Genomic DNA, 21386 nt, shown 5'->3' on the forward strand with positions numbered 1-21386 from the left:
CTAAGATGGCCGAATACACATGGTCGAACCAGGTAGTCACATGACTAACTTGCTGGGCGACTTGAGTTTTTTTTGAATTTGTACGAACAGTTTGGGCAGAGAGCACAATGCTCCTGGATTGAAAAAACCTCTACTGGCCGGCTTGCCACAGCCTCTCCTATCTGCTCCCATCTCTTTCTCACGGAACTCCAAAACCCACTGAAGACACATGAACCCAAGAGAGAAAAGTCTCCTACAGTGAACAAGGTTTAAGAAGAATACTGGGCCCCAACAAAAAGCGAGACTACCTACAATCAAGGACTCTACAGCAAGCTCGAAGCACAGTAACAAAAAACCCTCTTCAGAGATTGCCTCAAACTTTTCCATTTTATTTTTCTTCTGCTCTTTCTGTCCCTATCTGTATGTGTGTATTGCGTAAGCATTCTAGCGTGTGCGCGTCGTGTATCCATAGGCGATAACCGAATTAGAGTTTAAGTTTAATAAATTTCAATCTTTCTTCTTTAAACCTAAGAAAGCTTGTTTAAGCTGGTTTCTTTGCCTTATACTTGGAAAGCGGTGAACAAGGATTCACCAAAGGGGAGCAAAAAAACATGGTTTGTTTAAAATTAAACCCTGTTACCGTAAGACCAGGTGAAGGCTGAAAGGGAACCCTAGACCTCTTTCTCACCAGGTTGTGACAACAGTTAGGCTTCAAATGCTTAAAGGAGAGAAGGCTGGATTGGAAGGCCAGTCAGGTATGTTCAGAAACAAATGATAAGAAACCTTTTTTTAAAAAAAAATTTAAGTGGCTGATTTTGTGGGTTGGCAGCCTTACCCTTCAAAGACTAGTTCAAATTAGACTGTTGTATAAAACTTCTAACCTCATCAATATGTCACAAGTTTAATAAATTTAGGAGGTCTAGATAATATCAGTGTGAAGTTAAACTCCTCTATCATGTGCTAACTAGTTGCCTTAATGCCAATCCACTTGGACATGTGATGTTTGCAGTTAATGTCTGAAGAAACGTTTTAATTTGCTAAAAGGGATCTTCTCCCCACTGTCTCTTCCTTGCCTGCTTGTGCAGCTGCACTGGCTGTATACTGGAGGATTTTGCTCTGTTTGTTATGATTAATTGCTTTGAGTCATTCTCAATCCATGAAACACTAGAGCTGTCAAAGTGGAACTTGCATCATGCATTACCTGTTCACTTCCACAACACCAAACACAATTCGGTCAGCAGCGCTCGTGATCGCAATGCAACAGACATTCGGTTCATTTTTTAAACGCTTCCTGACCTGAACATAAAATATAACTTTTAAAAAAAGTTTTAATTTACAAACGTGTCTGAATGCTTGCGTAATTATCTGTGTGAATGTACATGATTATATGACTTGCACTTACATGGCATCTTCTTACAACTGGATAAATTCAAAAAACATTCAAAGCACCTCATATAGAACAAATTACTCAGTGCAATGAATATTATCACATGGCAGCATTTTTGCTCACAGCAGGGTAAATTAATGAACTAAAACAGAAAATTTTGGAAATACTCAGCAGGTCTGGCAGCATCTGTGGAGAGAGAAACAGAGTTAACGCTTCAAGTCAGTGACCCTTCATCAGAATTGAGATAACTTAGAAATGTAATAGGTTTTAAGTAGGTCAAATTGGGGAGGGTGGAAAAAGAAAGAAAAAATTTGAATTTTCTAGTGCCTTTAATCCAAACTGCTCTGTAGCCAATGAAGTACTATTAAACTGTAATCACTGTTGTAATGTAGGGAGATGTGGAAGCCAATTTACACACAGCAAGTTCTCCACAAATAATAATGGAATATATGACGAGGTAATTTGTTACAGTGCTGTTGGATGAGGGATGAATATTAGCCAGGCCACCTTGAGAATTACCTTACTCTTTGAACAATGCAATGGAATGTTTTTTATTTGATTGAGAGCATACAAGGCCTTGGTTTAATGAAGGACCTCTGACAATGAAGCACTCCCTCACTACTGCACTGAAGTTTCAGCCTCAATCATGTGCTCAATTCTCTGGAATGGAGCTTGAAACCACAGCCTTCAGTGTGGTGACATTGGGCTGCCAATTGCAGTGCTTTGGTTGCTAGCCTATATGTGAGTTAATACAGTAACATGGATATCCACTATTGGGGATATATTGACCATCAGAGTAAATTGATAAGGAAACCCATTATTTCTAAAATGTGAGAAGAGTCTCTAAGGTGTTAACCATAACCTTTACATTACATGCTATGACAACTATAAAGAAATTCATGCTCTTACCTTCCCAGTGCACAAGTCCCACAAAGTGACATAACTAACTTTCTCTGTATCATTATAATTTGACAGCACTAGATGGCTGCCACTGTGCGTCAATGCAGCAATGTGCAAGAACAGCATGGATGTCCTGTCTTCAAGGGTCTGAACGTGAGTCTCAGTCTCCAAGCTGAAGACAGCAAGATGATGTGAAAAGTAGGAGCAGATGATTATCTGAAACAAAGATTGCAATTAAGGTCTGGCATTAATACTGCTGTAAAATGCTTTTCCCCTTTGTTCCTTACCTCATTTCTCTTGAAGGCATTGATTCATATTGGCGTACAGTCTTTTCAGCTGTCAATCTGAGCCTAAACCCGAGGGGTGATGGTAGGGTATCTGTCTGAGAATGGACTGGAACTGAGCCTAATTCTATCTTTATCTACACACACATTTCCAATGATCAGGAGCAGAAACACTGGCTAGTTTCTTTCTCCTCCGTAGCCTATGAGTACTCGGATCCCACTTGACTGCCAACTCAGCTGAGATCACCTAACACCATCACGGACACACGGTCACTTCAAGGACTGCAGCGGGTCAGGAGAAGCCCACCACCCTGGACAAATGGGAAGGGCAAATCATGTAGCTTTTTATATCCAGTAAACAAGAAAAAACATTAGCAGAGACCAGAAGGATGCATCTGGATTCCTGGTTTGTTTGGCTGTATAATCACACCATCCTAAGTAATTGGAATAGCTCCTAAAACTACTCTCATTCTATATATGTGTGAATATTAATAAGTTATTGATTAAATGACTTTTTTTTCAATTTTCTTCAATCTGCTCCCTATTATCTCCCTGATGCCATGCATTTTCCACTGACAGAGCAAAATGGCAACTTTCTCTGTGCCCATACTCTTGAGATGACTGCAAGGATGTGCCTAAGAATATCCAAAGGTGACAAAATCTCTGAGCTTCCCATTCTTTTTAAGGGGGCATCTCAGTTCCTTTCATTGTCTCCCCCATCTGAAATCTCCTAATTGTCCAGCTGAGATCAGGAATTCACCACTCAGAAAATCATAATGTGCACCAGTGTAACAATGTTTTATGGCACCAGATTGCCTATAGAACAATAATTCATGGGAACACTTGTGTAGGCAATAATTAATTCTATTTAATTGATAGAATGATGACATAAACATAAGAAAATATGAAACAAGTAAAGGTCATTCAGCCTATCAAACTGATTCTGTCCACAGTGTGTGCACAACATGCTCTAATGTGTACTTGCCCTGTTCATTTACAGGTAAGTTCACCAATCCCATGCTCCCAGCATATAGCCATGTTTGAACAGAGTACAGTAACAGATAAGATTACAAAACAGGGACAGTACTGCAGTGGTTATGATACTGGACTGGCAACCCAGAGATTACGTGTTTAAATTCCACCAAGTTGTGAAAATGAATATAATAAATCTGGCAATTTGTGGGTTAGCAGCAGAATAAATGACCATAAATTTGCAGGATTGTTATAAAATATTTGAGATATGGCCTACTTGTGACTCCAGTGTGGTTGACACTTAACTCGCTCTGAAAAAAAGGAAGACGTGAAAGACTTGCTTTTATATAGCACCTTTCACGATATCAGGGTATCTCAAAGCACTTTACAGCCAATGAAGCACTTTTGAAGTGTAGTCACTGTTGCAATGTAGGAACACAGCTGCCAATTGGTGCACGGTCCCACAAATAGCAATGCGATAATGACCAGATAATCCTTTTTTTTAGTAATGTTGGCTGAGGGATAAATATTGGCCAGGACACAAGGCAGAACTCCCCCGCTCTTTTGAAAGAGTGCTGTGCGATCTTTTACATCCATCCGAGAGGGCAGATGAGCCCGTAGTCTCATCTAAAAGATGGGAGTTACTTAGCAAGCCACTCGGTTGCAAAATTCAGGTCAACTAGAGATGAGTGATAAATGTGGTCTTGTTAGCATTGTCCACATCACCGAAAGTAAAGCTTTAGAATATCTGTCTATCACACTTTTCATTGCTGGCTGACATGATGGCCCTGAGGTTTCACAGACAGTGATCCGAGCACATATGCTTGAACTGCGTCCACCCAAAGCTGACTGGGACCCACCATACCTGGGTCCTGTCTTGTCTTCCAGCACCTCCACCCCACTCGCTACAGCTTCCAGCTGAAGTCCAAATAAAGTGCTAAAGCTAGAGAGAGTGAAAACTATGGGGTCAAACATCCCGCTATAACTTCGGTGGAAGATCTGTGGAAACCTTGGAGAAACAGGGCAAACAGCCATTTATGCTACTTCTCCTGGGTTTTCACTGATCTTCAGCTGAACTTGCGATGGGAGATTGGGAGAAATCTGTGCAATTTTACCCACCTATCTTCAAATGGAAGCTGGAAATTTTAAATCCCTAGAATAACAATGTTTTAGCAGGATAACACAGTTTGACCTGGTGAAAAAAATTACAATGAAAGGTATTTTTGCATTGAGTTTTTCACCTTCTCATCCTCACTTAGCAGATACTGATCGATGCTGTTAGACTTCTCATTTGAGAACTGCTGTAATATTTCGATTTCTTGCTTCACTTCCTTTTCCAACCTCCTCTTTCGTGCTGTTTGTGTTTCACTACGCTTTTCCCAGGGGGTGAGAAATGCTGAAATTGCACAGGTACACTGTTTTTCTTTATCCAAAAATATAATTCCAAAAATAAATTTGTAAAAATACATTGCATAATAATTTAAATTGGACATTTTATAAAGTGCAATACAGATGTTTCAATACAGTACATGAGGTGCCTCACTACACTTGCCATTTCAGGTTATATTTACAATGTACATGTGCATTATATATACATATATATAATATATATATTCTCTGGTGCACACAGCCTGAGGGGTTTTACATGGGTTCCAGCCCCTTGGTATACTATGGCGGGAGGGCCATCCACAGTGGCCTTTCCCTATTGAGCCTTTGTGGCATCTGCGCCAAGCTTTAATGCATCCCTCAGCACGTAGTCATGGACTTTAGAATGTGCCAGTCTGTCACACTCGGTTGTCATCGGCTCTTTGCACTGGAAGACCAGCAGATTTCAGGCAGACCAAGGTGCGTCTTTCATCGAGTTAATGGTCCCCCAGCAGCAGTTGATGTTTATCTTGGTGTGCGTCCCTGGGAACAAAAGGCATTTGACGAGGTGCCACATCAAAGGTTACTAAACAAGTTGTAACTAGTGGAGTGCCACAGGGATCAGTGATGGTTTTTGCGAATGAAAAGTGGTTTCCAGTGACATTCCACAGGGCTCAATGGTGGACCCCTTGCTATTTGTGGTATATATTAATGATTTGGACTTAAATGTGGGAGGCATGATTGGGAAATTTGCTGATGACACAAAAATTGGCCATGTAGTTGATAGTGAAGAGGATAGCTGTAGACTCCAGAATTCTATCAATGGTTTGGTTGAGTGGGCTGAAAAGCGACAAATGGAATTCAATCCTGAGAAGTGTGAAGTAATGCATTTGGGAAGGGCAAACAAAGCAAGGAAATACACAATAAACAGAATGATATTGAGAGGGGTAGAGGAAGTGAGAGACCTTGGAGTGCATGTCCACAGAACCCCGAAGGTGGCAGGACAGGTAGATAGAGTGGTGAAGAAGGCATTTAGAATGCTTTCGTTTATTGGCCAAGGTATAGAATACAAAAGCAGGGATGTAATGCTGGAACTGTATCAAATGCTGGTTAGGCCACAGCTGGAGTATTGCATACAGTTCTGGTCACCACATTACAGGAAGGACATAATTGCTCTGGAGAGAGTACAGAGGAGATTTACAAGATGTTGCCAGGGCTTGAAAATTGCAGCTATGAGGAAAGATTGGATAGGCTAGGGTTGTTTTCCTTAGAATAGAGGAGGCTGAGGGGTGACTTAATTGAGGTGTACAACATTATGAGGTACCTAGATAGAGTAGACAGGAAGGACCTGTTTCCCCTAGCAGAGAGGTCACAGATTTAAGGTGATTGGTAGAAGGATTAGAGGGGACATGAGGAAAAACTTTTTCACCCAGAGGTTGGTGGGTGTCTGGAATTCGTTACCCGAATTGGTGGTGGAGGCAGAAACCCTCAACTCATTTAAAAGGTACCTGGACCTGCACCTGAAGTGCTGAAACCTGCAGGGCTACAGATCAGGTGCTGGAAGGTGAGATTAGATTGGGTGGCTAATTTTTTTCAGCCAGCACAGACATGATGGTTTGAATGGCCTCTTTCTGTGCTATAACTTTTCTATGGTTCTAAAGCCTCAAATATTTATATATCTACATCAATGACTTCGATGAAGGGACAGAATGTATGGTTGCTAAATTTGCTGATGACACAAAGCTAGGTAGGAGAGTAAGTTGTGAAGAAGACATAAGAAGTCTGCAAAGGGATATAGATAGGTTAAGTGAATGGGCAAAGATTTGGCAGATGGAGTATAATGTGGGAAAATGTGAACTTGTCCACTTTGGCCAGAAAAATCAAAAAGCAACATAACATTTAAATGGAGAGAGATTGCAGAATTCTGAGATGCAGAGGGATCTGGGTGTCCGAGTACTAGAAACACAGAACGTTAGTATGCAGGTGCAACAAGTGAATAAGGAGACAAATGCAATGTTGTCGGTTATTGCAAAGGAATGGAATATAAAAGTAGCGATAAAAACAAAAAATGCTGGAATTACTCAGCAGGTCTGGCAACATCTGCAGAGAGAGAAGCAAAGTTAATGTTTCAGGTCTGTGACCTTTCAGCAGAACTGGCAAAGGTTAGAAAAAAATTAGGTTTTAAGCAAGAGAAGGAGAGGGGGTTGGGGAGAGAACAAAGGGGAAGGTGTTTGATAGGGCAGAGGGAGATTAAATAACAAAGATGTCCTGGGACAAAGGCAAAAAGTGTTAATGCTTGTGGTGAAAGACAAAGCATTAATCCAGAGAGAGTGTTAATAGCAGAATAATGAGCAGCTCTGACTACATGAAAAGCAGGCACATGGTTAAAAAATAAAATATTTTTTAAAACAAAGTGATTCCTGACAACGCTGGCCAGCGCCGACGTCATCAGGCTGCGCCGCGGTGCGCACATGCGCAGACCGTCTCCTGCTCTCTGCGCATGTGCTGCGTACCGGCTCGCCAGGACCAGTTTGCGCATGCGCTGGTGACGTCATCGCGTTACGTCGTCTTCCTCGGGCAGCGCGCCAGGTTGCCCTCTGCACATGCGCTTCATGCAACGCCACCGGATATTCACGCATGCGTCAATCTTCCGATATTCACGCATGCGTCAAAGCTTCGGCGCGAGTTTTTGAAAGTGGAAGGAGCAGAGGTTTCGTCGGGCATTTTCTCGCATTTTATCTCAATTATTTAGTCGTTTTGGAGATTTGCTTCATTTTTATTAGACATAGGAGATTGTTCCAAGGTAAGTTGCTCTGAAAACATTTCCATTGTCTGGGGCACTGCATGTGCTCCAGTCCCTGTTGTAAGTTGCTGTGTGCAGGCAGTACATGTGCTGCAGTCCAGCGAACAACCTTCCATCTAAACGGTCACTTTCGTTTTTGTAACGTTTCAATGGAGTGCATTCTGTATTTCTTATCTCATCTCATGTATCCTGTGTGGTCCCATAATAGCCTTCCTGAACTTCCTGAACATATGCCTGCCTGTTCAAAGCTCCACTTCCCCCACCTGCGGTACCCTCTCCTTGCTGTTCAGTTACACAGTCACCTGTTCCTGCACCCATCCGAGCAGTGCACATGGACACACAGCCACCTCATGCCGTGTCCAGTGGTAGCACAAATGTGAATGCTCTTGCTGCGTACACAACTGGTGAGGTGGGAGGGCAGCCACACCATTCTCCATCCTCAGTGTTGCTTTAAGGCAAAGGTAGGTAAGAGTGAAAGAAATGGAAGGTGATGCTGATAGTAGTAGGCAGGATTAAATGGGAGCGTATGGGAAGGCGCAGGAGTAGCATAACCACTAGCAGGGAACAGCTGGTATAAATGGCCTGCTTTATGTTCATAGTCCAAAAGAAATGTGCTTCTTTTTCCAGCACCCTCACATCATTCATGTTTTCCCTGAGAGCAGCATTGAACCATCATGAGATAGGGACAGTTACATCATCCTGACTCCTACAGCTGAGGTACTGAGTGATTCATTGGCAGTGTTATCAGTACATGCCTATCCTGCAGAGCATAAAGCATGCGCAACAGTAATTTCATTGGAGGGAGGGAAGCTCTGACATTCCTGTTCTTTCCTTATTTCTTTTCATGTAAAATGTGCCCTTGAGAAAACAATCCTTGAGACTTAAGGACGGCATTCAAGCAAAGGAGGCAGTGCAGGAGAGGACGCAAGGATGTGCTGATTCCTGCATCTGAGGTGGGTAATAAGTGCTTCATTGGCGACGTTATCAATTGGTGCCTTCACTGCAGAACTTAAAAAGGTGTGCACAACAGTAATTTCAGTGGATGGAGGGAGGCAAGCTCTGACTCTGATTTGCTTTATTTCTTTTCGTGTGAAACATGCCGTCGAGAAAACAATCCTTGAGACTTAAGGTCAGCATTCAAGCAACGAAGGCAACTGGATCATGCTGCAGAGCTTGTCACGATGTGGAAAGGAACATTACATTTATGGATGAATTGGGAATGCACATTGGGATGCGCCTGGGGAACATTCACCAAGAATAGACTGAGCTCAGAGTCTTGTGACTTTGCCTTCTTCACATGGACAATACAGTAGTGGAATAGAGAGCCAAGCGTTCATTCACCACAAGACTCTCCAGGAACAATCTCTTTAGCTGTGCCTAGCAGAGACTCGGCCTGTCTGTCTCACGGGAATGCTGGACACAACACTCATGTATCCATGCACAGCAGTTCCTCGGATGCTTAATGAACTTAATAAAACTTCTCAATAATTAAAACCAGAATTGTTGAGGTTTTGTTTTGGATGCTATTTCCCCGACTTTGCAACTGCACTTCAGATATTCAACTGTGGTGGAGGGGTGGAGGGAGGGGTGGAGGTAGGGGGCGCAGGTAGGGGGGTAGAGGGAGGCGTGGGTGAAGAGGGGGATAAAGGGGTGGGTGAAGAGGGAGACCGGGGAGGGGTGGGGAGAGGGAGCATGCAAAAGGCAGGGACCAGACAGTTGCAATGCCTGAAGTACTGTTGAGAAGTAGGGGAGAAAGCAACTGGGTGGGGGAGAAAGCAACTGGATTGGGCATCCGCAACTGGAGGGAATGGCTGAATGAAGAGGGCCGGAAGCGAGAGGCCGTAGAGAGTCGCGGGGAGCGAGCAGCCGAAGATCTTGGTGTCGCCGGGTGCAGGGACTGGCCGGTAAGTCTTTTGCTGTTGTGTTTATGGCGCATGCACAGAAAAAGGCACTCCTCTTCCGCTCCGCTGCTCCCCCCCTCCCCCAACCGCCCTCCCCCCCACCACTCTCCCCCACCGCCGCCCTCCCCCCCCCCCACCCCCTCCCCCTTCCTCCCTCCCCTCCTCCAGTTCTCCCCCTCCCTCTCTCCCTCCCTCTTTCACCCCCTCCCTCCCTCCCTCTTTTACCCCTCCCCCTCCCTCTTTTCCCCCCAGCTCTCCCCCACCCCCCACCATCGTCGTCGCCGCTGCTCTCCCCACGCTGGTCTCCCCACCCCCCGCGCTGCTCTCCCCGGCCCGCTCCACTCTCTCACTCCGGCCATTGTATGCTGCCACGTGTTTGTTAGGTTGCCTCTGTGTGATTCTTTGACCAGCGGCCATCTTTAGTCCTGGCAGCTGCTACAGTCGCAAGCTGTGACATTTTAGTGGCACATGCTGTATTTGCGCATGTGCCAAAACAGCGGCACCTACCGATAGCGTTGTCAACAAATGCAGTCTTTTTAAAAAGGCCAGTCATGTGCTGAAATTATTGAACTCAATGTTCAGTCCGCAAGGCTGTAGAGTGCCTAATCAGGTGCTACTCCTCGAGTTTGCATTGATGTTCACTGGAACACTGCAGCAGGCCAATGACAGAAATGTTGGCATGAGAACGGTGGGGGGGAGGGGGGGGGGGTGATGGGGGAAGTGTTGAAATGGCAAGCAACCGGAAGCTCAGGGTCATGCTTTTGGACAGAGCGGAGGTGTTTCGCAAAGCGATCACCCAAGTGCTGAGTAATTCCAGCATTTTTTGTTTTTATTTCAGATTTCCAGCATCTGCAGTATTTTGCTTTTATAAAAGTAGAGATGTTTTGCTACAGTTGTACAGAGCATTGGTGAGACCACATCTAGAGTACTGAGCGCAGTTTTGGTCTCCTTACTTAAGACCGGATATAATTGCATTGGAAGTAGTTCAGAGAAGGTTCACTCGACTGATTCCTGGAATGAGAGGATTATCTTATGAGGAAAGGTTGGACTGGTTGGGTCTGTATTCATTGGAGTTTAGAAGGATAAGAGGTGATCTTATTGAAACATATAAGATCCTGAGGGGACTTGACAGGGTGGATGTTGAAAGGATGTTCCCCCTTGTGGGAGAGACTAAAACTAGGAGGCATTGTTTAAAAATAAGGGCTCTCCCATTTAAGACAGAGATGAGAAGAATTTTGTTCTTTCAGAGGGTCGTGAGTCTGTGGAACTCTCTTCCCCAGGGAGTGGTGGAAGCAGGGTCATTGAATGTTTTTAAGGCAGATTCTTGACAAACGGGGGAGTCAAAGGGTATTGGGAGTTGGCAGGAAAGTAGAGTCGAGTCCACAAACAGATCAGCCATGATATTATAGAATAATGGAGCAGGCTCGAGGGGTTGAATAGCCTACTCCTGCTCCTAGTTCGTATGCTCGTATGTTTATATGTTTGTAACAGTCCACAGAGCACTGAGTCCTGCTTATGGAGATGCTCAAGATGAACCTGGACAAAAACCACTCCATCTCTTTCCAGACCTGCTTATTCAAGGCCCATTCCAGAAGGAGGTTGGCAATGGTCTCTTCCCCACTGCAGCCGCCTGGAGGACAGCGTGCAGAGGCGGTGAGATTCTGGGCATGCAGGAAGGATTTGACGAGGAGGGCCCTTCTCACCATCAGTCAAGCTACATCTTGGTGTTTGTTTGAAAGTTCTGGTGACGAGGCATTCTGCCAAATGAGTTTGACAGTCTGCATGGGGAACCATCCGACAGGATCCACCATCTTCGTTTCCTGCAGGACCTTGAGGACCCTGATGCACTTATGGTTTAAGGTGTTTTTCTGCACAAACTTTCCCACAAGTGACAGGTGGTACGGCATGGGCCAACTGAATGGAACTATCTGCGGAAACATGGCCAGACCCATCCTTCGTAATGCTGGAGACAGATAGAATCTCGGCATGTAGTGACACTTGGTGTTTGCGTACCGCAGTTGACACACAGCTTGATGCAAAGGAGGCCATCAGGATGAGGGCGACGTTGGTTACATTTTATTCCCCTTTTATCTCGAGGTTTGAACATCTTGTCCCTGGGGATACAGTCAATTTTCAATCTCCAGGTAAAGCGGAAGGTGGCTCAAGTGGCGCAGGAGCGAAGCGTGGGCCAGACCTGTGCCATGTACAGCAACAACAAGAGTGCCTTGCACCTGACGACCAGGCTCTTACCCACAATGGAAAGGGAGCGCCACTCCCCCATGCCCACTTTCCCAGCTCCCCCATTGCTTCATGATTAGGACAGCAAACCCATGTTCATTGGCCTCTGTACATCAGTATGGTTCTGAACAATCAAACTACCTTTTAGTCCCAGTGCCTGACACTCAGAAAAACCAGCACCATGTTCATTAGGTGATGTTCATTCTTGTTTTCTTTCTCCCTCATTTTCTCTCCTCTCCCCTCGAAGATGTTAACTCCCTACCAGGCAACAGTCTCATGGTCAGTGGTCCCCACCAGGACCTCACCCAATTAGCTGCTATCTAAATTTACCTTTTGATAGTGAGTGTCAGAAGGCTAAGTTACTGCAAGGATGTTAAAGCCAAGTTCAATGATGTCCTCACGCAGTGCCCACACATATGCACTGCGATTTTATAGCAATCAAGAGGAGAAACTGGCCAATTTTTCCTTCTCCAAAGCAGGGTCGCTGCAGCCATTTGAGGTTAGCTAATTCAATACAAGCTGAGGATTGTTCCTCGGGCCTTTCTGGCTCTCACAGCTCAGAAACAGTGGAGTCGAATTTAGCATTAGCACTTTCAGTGTGGGTGGGTTGTGGGGTGAGAGGGAAAGCCCTGTGAGGATTACAGCCTGAGGATCACCCCTGTGGGGAGTACAATGTGATGCCCACCTCTCTGGGGAGGTCAGCATTAAGGTCAAGCTATTTTAATGCCTGGGCCTCATTTAAATATTCCAGCACTGCCTCCTGTCCTCAACTGGCAGGAGTGATGTCAATGCTGATAGGAGAGGGAAATCATTCATCAGGTCTTGAGCCTGAAGCTGCTGGGCATGCAAGAGAACAGTCCCTTAGTGCCAGGGAGGAGGGTTAGGGTTAATATCCTGATGCTGGGAGGAAGAGGCAATGATGGGGTTCAGGAGGCCTAGGGAGCACTCCTGCTTCTCATCGCATTCACGTTCCTACATAAAAGAAAAGAAAATTGAACATTCTATAAAACAGGCTCTCAATTCACTGCAAGCCCTTTTTGCAGCAGTGACAAAGACCAATTTCTCACCCATTGGTATCTATCGGCTCACTAGGTGCTTTCAGTGACTGGTGGAAATTGCATGATGGTTTTGTTTCATTCACAATTTACGATTTTCATTTTCTTATTTTAGTTATTTTAAGCAGTTTGTTTCCTTTAACTTCCTGAATTCTAGTTGTGTTGCTCCTTTAAGAATCCATATGGGAATGGACTTTCCCAGGTGCCTACTTAAAATAAAACCCTTTCATGTTTTGTGTATGTTTACGATTACTGACTTCTTACGTACATTATACTACCAACATTTATCCACATTAAAATCCATTTGCCAAAATTGCCAATCTGCAATTTGTCCAGGCCTCTCTGAAAACAGACAGACAATCTCCTTTCTGCTCATTACAGAGATTTATATAATTAACAAATGTAATACTATTGCTATAGACAACCCTGGCAAGGAATTCACATAGTATTTTTTCCATGTTGAGAACTTTCTACTCAGCATTCTCTTCCTGTTGCCCAGCTAGTCATCATTTCAGCCAGACAATGTGTCAACTATTCCATGAGCTTTACCAGCCTCAGTTCATCTTCTGAAAGCCCAAGTAAACTACAACTACTATTTAAATGTTCAGATGTAGTACGCGATAGAGTAGATTTCCCCACTTGAATGTTAGGGGAACTGGTCTGTAATGAGGAGGCTTGTGCCTTACTCCTTTTTTGAACATTGAAATTACATTTATCATTCAGTCTTTGAATATTCCAGCATTTACAGAGCTCTAAAAAAAATCCAAAGCATTACTAATTTCTTTCTTTAATATCTATCCCACCAAACCTAGAGATTTTGTAGATATTTAATCCTTCAGGTTTCTACAAACTGCCATGAATCTAATAGCACAGGAAACATTTTGCTTCACCAAGTATTTGATTACTTCAGTCTATAATCTTCAATCTCATCCCTAACTGGATATTCACCCAATTCCTTTCTGGAAGAATTAATCAACATCATATTGATTGTTTTCCCAAATTCCAAATATGCATTGATGGAGACAAACATTCTTCTAACCTTTAATGTCATTTTAAGACTTCTTCATTTTATAGCCCAGTCTCTGATGGTTCATATGCATTATCTATGCTTTGCACTATTTTAATCATGTACTCTTTCAATATTCTTTTCTCTGAATGAAACTAAGTTGAATCAAACAGCACTCAGTATTACTACAGCACTGCATTAACATTAGATTTTCATCCCGTTTCCAAAGGTCAAGTCAATGCGTAAGTTCCAGAATTCTTCCCCCTTATACTCTGCAGCAAGACCCAAGGTGTCTCATAGATGGCGGGGCTTGTGTTCATTTGAAATAATCAACTTAAAATATTTCTGTCCATGCATAAAACATTCTCACTCGTAACACAGCATGGAATATCTTTACCTTTTGTCTCTCTTCTTTTTTTTCTCTTGGCCAGAAGCTCTTTGTAGAGATTGTCCTTTGAGTGGGAAGGGAAGACATTTAAGCAAAGTTTGTCTTTGTATGTGGGCCGGATCCGTTCCTTGATAGATCCAGTCTTCAGGTTCCAGATAACAAGGTGATCTCTTTCCACAAACAAGAGTAAGCATTATGGTTTCATTTTGTTCAAAAAGAAATGTTTTTACAAATTTTGTTTGTACAAGAATATAAAAAGTAATTGGTGAACAAGAGGCCATTCCACAGACCTTCTATAACTTTGTCATGGAATCTACCCAATCACCAACATTCTTGGATTTAAATCTAATCTTATGATCTATTATTAAAATTCAGACCAGTTTCCTTGCACGAATACACATTAGGATGACAGATGTTAGTATTTTTAACAATAACCTCTCTTAAAAATCAGTACAAACTGGAGACAATGTTGTTCCAGCTACTCAGTGTAAAGTTACTCTCACTAGTAATCAATCTTGATCCCATGTCTTGGGCTAAAAAAAAAATATTGTTTTTAAAATGTACAAGCACAAATTTAAAGTGTGTACAACTTATTGTATATATTCCTTACACAACCCCTGTAAACTCATACGGAGGCCTAGCATCAAAAAGGAAGGAGAAATGTCCTGACTGACTAACGCAAACAGAAAAAAGATGCAAACTTGTAAAAATGGAGGAGGTGAAAATAATCTATCCTGTCACAAGTGTTCCGAAGGAGGGTATCTAACAGAACCTGCCATTGACCTAATGTAGATTTTACTGTACAAAGGGCTAATATTTCACAGTCACCAAGCAAAACAAGCTACATTTCTATGAGGACGAAAACCTGTCATTAGATTATGTTTTGTTCAACACTGGGGAAAAAGAATACTTTGGTAACTTTCATCCTTGCTAAGTATTACATTCCAAAGTATTTGTCACCCGTAAGTGTATCCTCACCTGTATTCAGATAACCCTAGCAGCAGATCCCCCGGCAGGATTCTGTATTCATGTTTAGGACTAGGGATAATATACAGACCAGTCAACTTCTTCGTGAACTTTTTCTTAAGAAGATCATACATCAAGAGTGTCTGAAGTAAACACAAAGTAATTAATCATAAAATGCCATTTTCACATCTGTATCTGTGTGTCTGAGGGTAGAAATTAATTGGTGTGAGGAAGAGTTAAGTTAGCTTGAGATGTGGAGGGGATAGAATATATAACAACAACTATCATTTCTGATTATGGATATGGCGAAAAGCCTTTTCCAAAGCTTGTCTTTTCTTTTCAAAGAAGATGGCTAAACAGTTGTGCATCTGTCGCATTTCCTAATTTTGTGAAAGATAATTATTTGATCTTGGCAAACAGAATGAAACTTAGTTCAATGAGGTACAAACATATGTTGATTTTAACTAGCAAAGCTTTGGAACATTATGGTCTATCATGTCAGTTGAGTCTAATATATCTTCAGATTTGCAGTTCTATACTGGTAAGAAAACAGCAGTGATCCCATACTTCATTGGACAAAAGCATTTTATCCAAGCATGATGAATGATTTAAAATGCAGAGCAAGAATTAAATAGACAGGAACATGCAGTGTAGGTTTTGACTAATTCCTGGGCAATGGAAGGGAAAAGGGTCAGCAAAGGTAAGTCTTGAATTATTAAAGTGGGCCTCAGAGGAGCAGTGGGGCCTCACAACCTGGAGCGATCACAAAAATAATCTGGGTCCCTGCTGCTCTGGGATTCCCACTCCCCACAATCATGATTCCCACCCACATCACCCACTGGCATCCAGGACAAAGAAGCCCGCATGATTGGCATGCCATCCACTAACATTCACACCCTCCACCACCAACGCACAGTGGCAGCAGTGTGTACCATCTACAAGATGCACTGCAGCAACGCACCAAGGCTCTTTTTCAGCACCTTTCAAACCCGCGACCTCTACCACCTCAAAGGACAAGAGCAGCAGATGCATGGGAACATCACCACCTGCAAGTTCCCGTCCAAGTCACACACCATCCTGACTTGGAACTATATCGCCGTTCCTTCACTGTCGCTGGATCAAAATCCTGGAACCCCCTTCCTAACAGCACTGTGGGTGTACCTACTTCACAAGGACTACAGCGGTTCAAGAAGGCAGCTCACCACCACCTTCTCAAGGGCAATTAGGGATGGGCAATAAATGCCGGCCTAGCCAGCGATGCCCACACCCCATGAATGAATAAAAAAAAAGCTCCAGCCCGTTTTCCTTTGCTGAATCTGGTGAGCTGCACCTTGATGCCAAATTGTCGCCCATTCTACATCTCTTCTGATTTTCATTTCCAGTGAAGTCAGTGGAAATGAATATCAGGAGAGATGTAAAGCTGGCTGCCGACTTGCTAGCATCAGTTTTACACTATCACCAAAGTCAAGCTCTAACCCACTGAGTTACACAAGCTGCAACATTTTACGTGAGGTCCAGACTGATAGTGTATATACTTTTGCGTTATAGCAGCCAAAGAGAATAAAATACCTGAAAAATGGGCCTAGGTGTTTCAGTGAAAGTAGCTGTGCCCTTATCTGAAAGGATGTAGAGTTTCATATCCCTCGCCAGTATAGTGTTTGTACTTTCAATCAGCCCCCGCTCCATCAGGACTGCTCGTCCTTTATACTTGGATTTTCTTGTGTTCCAGACGGATATGACTCCTGCATTTAAGCTCATGCACACGACATAACTAAAACAGAAACAGGGGTAACATCTTGAAACAAAAAAATCAAATCAGTAAACAGTTATGAGTTACAGACCTGTTTTACTTCCTCCTTTAGGAACAAATGGAGTGTTATTTAATGTTTCTATATGGAGGTAAAAATTATATGTGGGTTCCCTTCTCCGTCATATATTCAAGGACCCATTCCCAAAGCTTTGGGCAGTTTCTGTAATTTGTGAAGAACTGCAGAAAGACTTATTTTACCAGATTAGCAAAAGCTTTGTGAGTATGACTTTGGTAAGTATTAGCTTATAAGTATTAACTTATTAAACAAGTTTGATCAGAATCAACATTTGTCTGACTCAACCTATTGCAGACGGCAGTGTTACACTGCTCACAAGATAAAAACAGAAAATGGTGCAAAGGCACAGTTGGTTGGAATGCATCAGAAAGATTAAGATAATATTTTGGTTTGGCATTTCATAAGGACTCAAGGGTGACAACAACAACTTGCATTTAACCAAGTAAAACGTTGCAAGGCACTTCACCGAAGCACAATCAGACAAAAATTGACACCAAGCCAAAGGAGACCCAAGGACGGATGACCAAAAGCTAGGCCAATGAGGTAAATTTAAGGAGCATCTCAGAAGAGGAGGGAGGATAGAAATGGTTACCATGGTGGGGGCAGGAACTTTGCACCATTAAGGGTGCCCTCCAAATCTGCTGCCCGAGGACTGACTGGCTTTCTGCCACTCCACCATGAGGTCCCCAGGCCAAAAGCAGAAGAGGCCTAAAACATTCATATAAATGCTCATAGACCTGAGATTCCAACAGCTCTGTTTGAGTTCGAATTTCCAACACTGGCTGTTCTTTTCAACAACGACAACAACAACATTTATTTATATAGCACCTTCAATGTGGTAAAATGACTCAAGGCACTTCATAGGAGCATTATCAAGCAAAATTGACACTGAGCCACATTGGGAGATATTAGGGCAGATGACCAAAAGCTGGTCAAAGAGTTAGGTTTTAAAGAGCATCTTAAAGGAGGAAAGAGGTGGAGAGGCAGTAAGATTTAGAGAGGGAATTCCAGAGCTTAGCGCCAATAGTCCAGCGATTAAAATAAGGGATGCTCAGAAGGCCAGAATTGGAGGAGCTCAGTTATCTCAGAGGTCTGTAGGGCTGAAGAAGATTACAGAGATAGGGAGAGTCAAAGCCATGGAGGGATCTAAAAACAAGGAAGAGAATTTTAAAATGGAGGTATTGTTTAACCAGGAGCCAATGTAGGTCAGCGAGCAGAGGGGTGATAGGTGAACAGGATCTTGCGAGAGTTAGGACACAGGTAGCAGAGTTTTGATTGAGCTCAAGTTTATGCAGGATAGAACATGGGACGGTGGTCAGGTGGGCACTGGAATAGTCAAGTCTAAAGTATCAAAGGCATGGATGAGGGTTTCAGCAGCAGAAGAGCTGAGCAGGGGTGCAGTCAGGTGATGTTACAGAGATGGAGGTAGGTGTTGGTGATGGCACAGATATATAGTCAGATACTCATGTCAGTGTCAAATATGACACCAAGGCTGTGAGCAATCTTGTTGCCAGGGAGAAGAATGGAGTCAGTGACGAGGGAATGGAGTGTGTGACGGGGACCAAAGACCATAGATTTGGTCTTCTCAATAGTTAGTTAGAGGAAATTTCTGCTCATCCATTACCGGATGTCGGAAAAGCAGTCTGATAAATAGAGACAGTGGAGGGGTCGAGAGAGGTGTTGTTCAAGTAGAGCTTGGTGCCATCGGTGTACAGGTGGACACTGATGCTGGGCAAAATTTTCATTCCGAGGTGAAGACAGGTTTGGGGGGTGGGCATGCCGGTAATTTCTTATTATTGGTCGACATGCTGGTGCATATTCCCACCTCTGGCCTAATTTCAGCTCGGCAGCTTCAGCAGCAGTTAGCCAATTAGGCCAATTAAAGTTAAATTAGTGGGCGGCACGGTGGTGCAGTGGTTAGCACTGCAGCCTCACAGCTCCAGCGACCCGGGTTCAATTCTGGGTACTGCCTGTGTGGAGTTTGCAAGTTTTCCCTGTGTCTGCGTGGGTTTTCTCCGGGTGCTCCGGTTTCCTCCCACAAGCCAAAAGACTTGCAGGTTGGTAGGTAAATTGGCCATTATAAATTGCCACTAGTATAGGTAGGTGGTAGGGAAATATAGGGACAGGTGGGATGTGGTAGGAATATGGGATTAGTGTAGCATTAGTATAAATGGGTGGTTGATGGTCGGCACAGACTCGGTGGGCCGAAGGGCCTGTTTCAGTGCTGTATCTCTAAACTAAACTAAACTAAAGTGCCAATTGAGGGCACTCTTCACACACTGTCTGGATTTTCCAGATGATGGATGCCCCTCCTAATGCGGCTGGAGACTGTAGATGGAATGGTGGCAGCTGCCAATTGGTAGGCCCAGGTGGGTGGGGCAGGGGAGGGGGCCAGAGGTGCATCCTGCAAAGCAGTCTCATATGGATCTGCTGGGCTGTGAAGACCACAGCCTCGGCCACAGGCCCTCCTGTGGAGGGCTTCCCCCTCCACTATGATAGCCTGGCAGCTGTGGCTAGAGTATAATTTGTCTCATTTACAAGTCTTCAGGCGGTCTCCCACTTACAGCAGCCGCATCCACCTCTCCTGTTGGGGCTGCTGACTGTCCAGAGCCTAAGGTGCTCCCACTGGCTCTCCCAGCTGTGGAACTCGCCCACTGTCCTTAATTGGACAGTGCTCCCAGAGGCAGCCTATTAATTGGCCACTTCCTTGATAATCTCCTCCAGGGTCCTGACACAGCAACTTCCGGGTTCCCAACTTGAAATTCAGCCCATCGTTTGGATCGGGACCCTGGAACTGAAATTCAGCCTGGTGTGGTTTTGGATGATGTCGACAAGGGGCAGCTTGTAGATAAGAAATAGGAAGGGGCTAAGGTTAGATCCTTGGGGGACTCCAGAGGTAACAGTGTGGGAGTGGAACAGAAGCCATAGATAAGAATAGAAGGAGGCAAGTGCAGTCCCATCCAGCTGAATGATGGTGGAAAGACATTGCAGGAAGGTGGTGAGGTCAACTGCAGACAGGTGAAAAAGGACGAGGAGAGATAGTTTACCATTGTCACAGTCACATAGGATGTCATTTATGACTTTGATAAGAGCTGTTTCTGTACTGTGGCAGGACAGAAACCTGATTGGAGGGATTCAAACATGAAACATTCTTTTCACATTTTCATCTTCAATGTATAGTAGAACAATTCCACAAACAAACGCCATTTGGTAAATTTATAAAAACATCCTCAATTAATCGAATGGCAGGTGCAGTAACCTTACCTAGGATAGCTCTTCATAGGAGTAATTTCTTCAATCCCTTCAATGTTCTTCATATTATTCACACTGACACTCAATGATTGATCATTTATCTTGGAAGCTAAGTTCCACACTCGCAGGAAGTTCTCTCCATTACAGACTGCCAGGCAGAAATGCAAGTCAAGGCATGCCCCTGAAATATTGAAATATCCATTATTCAACTGGATATACTGTGACAGTTTAATGAAAAGATTCCCCTAAGAACATAAGAAATAGGAGCAGGAGTAGAGCATACAACCCTTGGAGCCTACTCCACCATTCAATAAGATCATGTCTGATCTTCTACTCCAACCCCACCTCTCCACTATATCCCCATATCCTTTGATTCCCTTAGTATCCAAAAATCTGTCGATCTCAGCCTTGAATATACTCAATGACTGAATATACTCAATGACTGACAGCCCTCTTGGGTAGAGAATTCCAAACATTCACAACCCCCATTCCTAAATGTCTGATCCCTTATACTGTGAATATGACCCCTTGTCTACACTCCCCAGCCAGGGAAACCATCTTCTTAGCATTTACCCTATCAAGCCCTCTCAGAATCCTATATATTTCAAAGAGGTTATCCTGGGTATCAATCTAGTGAACCTTCATTGCACTGCTCCTAAGGCAAACACATCCTTCCTTAGGTGTGGAGACAAAAACTGTACAAAGTACTCCAGGTGCCATCTCATCAAACTGAATGATCACACATTTCTCCACATTACTTCATCTGCCACCTTGTTGCCCACTCACTTAATCTGTCTATGTCCCATTGGGGTCTTTTTGTCTGCTCCTCACAGCTTACATTCCCACCTAGCTTTGTATCGTCTGCAAATCTGGCTGCATTGTACTCAGTCCCTTCATCTGTCATTAATATAGATTGTAAATAGCTGAGGCCCCAGAATTGATTCTTGCGGCACTGCACCAGTTACAGCCTGCCAATTTGACAATGCCCTTTTTATTCCTACTCTCTGTCTTCTGTCCTTGAACCAATCTTCTATCCATGCTAATATAGTACCCAATTCCATGAG

At 43.6% G+C, this 21386-nt stretch overlaps 1 protein-coding gene across 1 annotated transcript in view; it reads right to left on the reverse strand.

Annotated features, from left to right (window-relative positions):
• LOC137368965 (uncharacterized) overlaps positions 1–21386 on the reverse strand; it is a 98842-nt gene that overhangs the window by 12041 nt on the left and 65415 nt on the right. Inside the window, exons 10-16 of the mRNA XM_068029357.1 lie at positions 20335–20503; positions 16814–17015; positions 15257–15387; positions 14288–14448; positions 4764–4918; positions 2276–2482; positions 1181–1275 (exon numbers count right to left, since the gene is read on the reverse strand). Coding sequence (XP_067885458.1) covers positions 1181–1275; positions 2276–2482; positions 4764–4918; positions 14288–14448; positions 15257–15387; positions 16814–17015; positions 20335–20503 — 1120 coding nt within the window. The remainder of the gene's footprint in view (positions 1–1180; positions 1276–2275; positions 2483–4763; positions 4919–14287; positions 14449–15256; positions 15388–16813; positions 17016–20334; positions 20504–21386) is intronic.

This window comes from Heterodontus francisci, chromosome 4 (assembly GCF_036365525.1).
Source record: "Heterodontus francisci isolate sHetFra1 chromosome 4, sHetFra1.hap1, whole genome shotgun sequence".
NCBI lineage: Eukaryota > Metazoa > Chordata > Chondrichthyes > Heterodontiformes > Heterodontidae > Heterodontus > Heterodontus francisci.